Here is a 6000-nt window from a genome sequence, read left to right on the forward strand (position 1 = left end):
TAGCAAAGGACAAAATTATGATTTTGCTGACAATATCACATTTTATATTTAAAGACTTCTGAAAGCTTTACTTTGCAACTTTGTGGTTTTTCCATAACTTTTAATGAATTCATATGTGATAATTTCAAAGCCTATGGAAACCTGCCTCATTCTGTATTAATTTTCGTAGAACTGTACAAAATTCATCTTGATATCACAGCTAGTCAGAGAACTGGTAAATATTTTGAGATGTTCCTGTAGCAAAATAGTTTGCTACATTTGATTGGTACACTGTCAGCGAAATTCCAGCAAATTGTCTGATCAACTCTGATTATTTTTTTTTTTTTTAAATCTCTGAATGTATTACTCATGGTTAATATATGTAATACATTAATAGTATTAATTTATAAGCGGAATGGCATTGTTTTAAGTGGAAGCCTTATCTAAATTTGAGTTGCATATTAAAAAGAAAAATGGAGTAAGTAAAACACATTTTCAAGCTTTCCTACCAAAATGTGATCAAATAATTTGTTTTGCAAATTGTAAGAAAATATTTGCACTAAAAAATTTAAATTGTAAGCTCCATGTAGATCATAATATGAGTATAGCGCAATGTTAAAATGAAGTTGAACAGTGGAATGTCAGACCAAATATTGTTGTCTTAAAGGATGACCTTGTACACTGTGATGTTACTCATTTTCTGAAGTATTATAATGACCAAAAGGATGTGGACAAATTATTTGATTTTAGTAAAGGTTCTTGAGCTGTAGTTTCTCCCTTACATCTGCCTTACTTGTCCTTTTTACTTTACTTATGCAAAAGGGAAAAAAACCCAACCCATCAGTCATCTTTAACCAGATGTTCAAGGACAGAAGATGGAAAATACAATTACATAAACAGCATTTGATAGTTATAAATTCACAGTAGAGTAACTAGGAAATTTGATTCTTTAGAGTGACAGGCTGTATTTTGTCTATAGATGACAGCCTTAAAGTAGGTGATACTTAGTGAACTTGTTAAATGGTAGCAAAGGTGAAGTATTTTACTATATGACTATTATGATTTAATATGAAACCATGTTCTGATGGTTGTATCCCTTTAAAGTCAATAGTTACTTCTAATGTGCAAAATTGCCAGGATATTGCCTTTTGTTGTAATTTTCAATTTTGTAGTAATGTGTTATTTTTTAAGTATAAAATGCTGTAACGTAATGAACTTTACAGATTTTGCCAAGTAGTCAGTGGGGTCTTACTGAATTATGTGTGGTTTTGCTGGGGAGGGAGTGGAAGCAGTGAGAAAGGGAAACTTTTCTTAACAAACACTGGCAGAGTTATTCCTATTTTTGTCATACCATTTTTCTTCTCTTGAACAGAGTGTAGTAAAAATAATTATTATCTATTAACTGTTATGCTCAAAAATACTTATAAAGGAGAGAGGCCCTACACTTACATTAGCTCTTCTAATATAATCAGAAATGGATTTTCAAAATACTAAGACTACTTGCTTGAAAAAGTGGAACCAACAAAAGAAGTAGAAATCCTTCCATTTTAATGAGTAACAACCAATGGAATAAAATTAAGTGTATTAAAAATAATCAAAGATAAACATCAGCTCTTTATCTGAAGTTTTAAAATTTTATTTACATATAGACATGTGCCGCCTTTTTTGTTTTAATGAGGTTTTGTTATAGGGCTTTTTGGTATTTTTTACTTTAACATATCTCCATGAAAATTGTCTCCCTCTAATCAAAGTGTGCCTTTTTTCTTGGTGAACTTGTTTTTTCCCTGGTTTCAGAGCAGGGTGGAGTATTACAGTCATACTACTTGGCTGTCTGGTTGCTGGTGATGTTCAGAGAGATGGCTACTGCTGTCTGAGAGAGCCACTGTTTCAGAGTGGCTGCAAAGATTCTAGCCTGAGCAATTTAAAAAAATCCCCCTGATAACATAAGTAATTACTAGCTTTAATGATTATGACTGTTGCAACCCCAGTAAGATTTAAACTCTTCAGTGTTGGATTAGCTGATGAAAAACCTTTTTACCTTGTATATGTAAACGTAGAAGTTGCATCGTTCCTTCTCTTGTGTTACTGTGTGCCTTTATGAGCAGTAGCATAATTAAATTTCTGGAAGCCCTGCTTCATTAAGACAAGTATAGCTTAAATTATCCTTTGGTTTCTTGACCAAAAAATATTTTGAGGGAGGGCAGGTTGCAAGCATGTATGATTTGGATATGTGTCTGTATCCTATTAATTTTCTAGAGACTCTTTTGCCAGCAAAGTATCAACACCAATTAATGTTCTGTTACTCAATCAATCAGATGGACATTATTAGTTGATCTTCCTGTGTTACATGGAAAAGACTCAGGAAAAGTTAGAAATTTGTAATTAGTAATTTAAAGGCTACCAGTGCATATCAGAGTGCTACAGACACAAAATATTTTAAAGCATATAACTAAAAGAACTTTTTGCGCCACAGCCAGTCATTGTTTGTTTGTAGATTGCTCTGTATATGAAGACAAAAAAAGTACTGAGAAGTTTATCTCCTTTAAGGAAAAATTCTGTCAAAAGAGTATATGACCTGCTCAGTGTAAGCCTTGAAACTTCAAAAGAAAATCCAAGATGAATTAAGAAGGTTTTTATAAAATTCCAGCACTTCACCTCTTAAGAAAGGACTGTAGCATGTACTTTGAAACTTCATCACACACTCTCACGCACAAAATCAAGTACTGTTTTATATCAAATGTAGATTGACAACAGTGTTTTTCTGCATCTGTTCTGCCCACATAAGAAGCCAGCTTCCTAGAGTAGATGTGTCCTGAGGCTTAAAGTTCTTATAAATATGAGAATTTCCATTTTTTATAATGGCAAGTTGGGTATGGTATCCAGCTGTGGATCTGCTTATATATTGTTTGCAGTTTTCTCTGAGCTTGTTTTATACAGTATATTGCAGTATGTTGTCATACAAATTCCGTGATTAATGCTTATTTACAAAAACTTGTGTAAATATCTTAGAACTGAGTCAAACAATGTGGAAGTTAAACAGTGTGTTTCTGAATATTGGAATGACATATGCCAGGAGACTATTGAGTTTGATAGTGGATATTCTTCCTAAAACATAGAACAGCTTCATATGCTGTGTGGGATCATTATTTTAATACCATTTAAATGAATAATTTTTCATTTTAATATTTCATAAAGTTTATATGTTTGCCTTTTTCTAGAGGTAGTATCTATACATATGAAATATACCATAAGTCACCTTTGTTTAATAGTTAAAACTGATATTAGTAAGTTTCACAAGACCATGTTATTGGTTATGTTTTTGAGCGATGTACTATATACTTAGACAAAGCACACATTTTTTTTATCAAGATCACTATATTGTAACTGATGTTAATTATTTTAATTTCAATGTAGTTGTTTATCAGAACATCATAAACGGTGAGAAGTTCAGTTCTACTACATTCTAAGTCTCAGTGGAGGACTTTGATGATTTTCCTTCGCCTCATTAAGGAAAGCTTCATCTTAAAAAAGATTTTGTTTTTTTTTTCTTTTAGGTTCAGCTTCTGTATGAACTGGCTGAGATCACAAGTAAAGTTTGGAATAAAATTCAGAGAAAAGGAATTCTATATCAGTCTTCTGTCTATACTGAAACCATGACAGGACCTGCTCCTCCTAGCTCTCCAGTTAAAAGTAGTGTTGGTACCGCTCCACCAGATACCAGCACATACAGCCCATCTGCTGACATTGGAACCACTACAGAGGTAGGCTTTCTTAAAAAAAACGTCATGTGAGTTCTGACTTACAAGGTGTGGTGCACAGTCAAGTAAGGATCAGAAAGAGCAGTAGCATCCCTATGGAAAGTAGCTTTGCCCCGATAAACTAATGAAGAATACTTCATTACTCAGTTTGGTGGAACAAGGGGGGGGGGGAATTCCTGTATTGCTCCTGTGTTTATTATTTGTCTGGATTGTTTCTCTTTGAAGTGAATGAACATTAAATCTTGTCAGAGAATTATGGTTAGTGTTTTAGGTCAAGAAGCATAAGGCATTTTTCAAGTCCAGAATTATCAGAATAGTAACTGGTGTTTTGGAAGTACCTGTGATACCTGTGCTGCTTGTAAGTCATTCCAAGTAGCTTCAGCAGTCAGCCTGTCATGTTGAAGCCAGTCACTACCATGCCTGAGTCAGTGGAGAGCTGCTGTGTGTAGACTGTATTGGCAACCAGGAGAAGTACAGGGGCAGTGAAGGCTTCCAAGGCTGGCATTGCAGGTCACCCAGCTGTATGCTCACCCCAGGTCTATCCAGCCATTGTTACCCTCCATCTATGAACTACTTCTGGAGCTCAGTTCCTTCCCCTCTCCCAGCTATACCACGTCTCAGGAGTGCTTTTGTAATTCAGTCACATGAGGATTTGGGTATGCAGTTTCAAATATAAGAAAGACTGGACACTTGGTTTTATGTATTTCTGCTTCCTTAATTTACAGCACTGCGTAACTGCCTGGAGCAATCTGGTACCTGATCTTAATCTCTGTGTGCCTAAGACTGTAAAATATTATTTTGAGGCATGGGAAGGAGTTCTGCTTCTTTGCCACACTGAGGAAAGAAGGCTAATTCTTTTATCAGCATGAATACAGTGTTAAACTTCATCCATGAGTATCATTAGCTGTGAGTCACCAGGTAGCTGATATAGTAGAATGGGTGGTTATAGGAGGCTGTGCGACTGAATAGGCCTAGTATTTGTGATTTTCTTAGTGCCCCAGTCAGGCTTACTGGTTAGAATAATGAGTTATCCTTGTTTGTGCTCCAGGAGAGCGCCAAAAATGCGTAAGATGAGTTGAAGGTATACCAATGGTATATCATATGTATGCAATGCTTCATTCTTAACACAAAGCTATATCAGAATGCGGGGAGACTGTTCTGAGAGACTGGGTTTCATTCTCAGGATAAACACAGCAATTTTGGGGGCACCTCATAGAACAGTTCTGGAACACAGGCAAATACACACAGCAGATTGAATGCTGACTGCAATTACATATTCAACAACATTTGGCCAGGATTGCTTTAACCCTATGTATGGTTTATATTAATTCCCAGGTTGGGAGAAAATGAAATGGTGATTGCTAGTGCTTACTTTTTATATGCATCTCACACACACACACACACAGAGGTTAACTGTCATTAAAAGGTGTTTGAGCTAGAGTTTCAGTTCTTAAGTTGTTTCACTAAAATGTTTCTAGATTATTTGAATAGCCTTGGTTTTGGTGTATTTCTATGTGTGTGTGATCTCAATTGTGAAAAATACTGCTATTGATACAGAACTGAAGATAAGCAATAATAGTAAAAAAAATGATATGGTCACAAAAATAGTATTTTTTCACCTACTCACATCAAATCCCTTTCTCATTAAAATCAGAAACCACCAGCTTTATAAATAATGATTTGGTTTTGACCCTCTATATAGACAGCAGTATTTGGAGTACATGCTGTACTTGGAGCATTACTTGAAACTGATTCAGTAATTGTTTTAATCCATATGTTACCAAGATTATTTTGGTAATATGGGTCTAAGTTCAGCGTCATATCCTACCCCTTTGCAAAATGTTGTTCATCATTTATTTAATTTTCTTCCTATTCTCAACAAATGTTATGCACTAGCTAAATAAATTTTCTCCTGATCTAAATGAAATTTGGTGAATTAGCCAACAAAGGACAATGTTAGAATTTGTGTTCAGTCTTTTCCACTCTGATGCCAAGACCATAATTTCAATCTTGTTAGAATAGAAAGTTCGAGGCCGCACCTCGAATACTGTGTTCAGTTTTGGGCCCCTCACTACAAGAAGGACATTGAGATGCTGGTGCATGTCCAGAGAAGGGCAACGAAGCTGGTGAAGGGTCTGGAGAACAAGTCTTATGAGGAGCAGTTGAGGGAACTGGGACTGTTTAGTCTGGAGAAAAGGAGGCTCAGGGGAGACCTTATTGTGCTCTACAACTACATGAAAGGAGGTTGTAGCGAGGTGGGTGT

The 6000-nt window shown here is 35.4% G+C and overlaps 1 protein-coding gene across 1 annotated transcript in view; it reads left to right on the forward strand.

Moving 5' to 3' along the window:
• VPS13B (vacuolar protein sorting 13 homolog B) overlaps positions 1-6000 on the forward strand; it is a 512636-nt gene that overhangs the window by 277601 nt on the left and 229035 nt on the right. The window contains 1 exon segment of the mRNA XM_009275488.2: positions 3534-3740. Coding sequence (XP_009273763.1) covers positions 3534-3740 — 207 coding nt within the window.

Source organism: Aptenodytes forsteri, unplaced genomic scaffold (assembly GCF_000699145.1).
Source record: "Aptenodytes forsteri isolate BGI_AS27 unplaced genomic scaffold, ASM69914v1 Scaffold208, whole genome shotgun sequence".
In the NCBI taxonomy this organism is placed as follows: Eukaryota; Metazoa; Chordata; class Aves; order Sphenisciformes; family Spheniscidae; genus Aptenodytes; species Aptenodytes forsteri.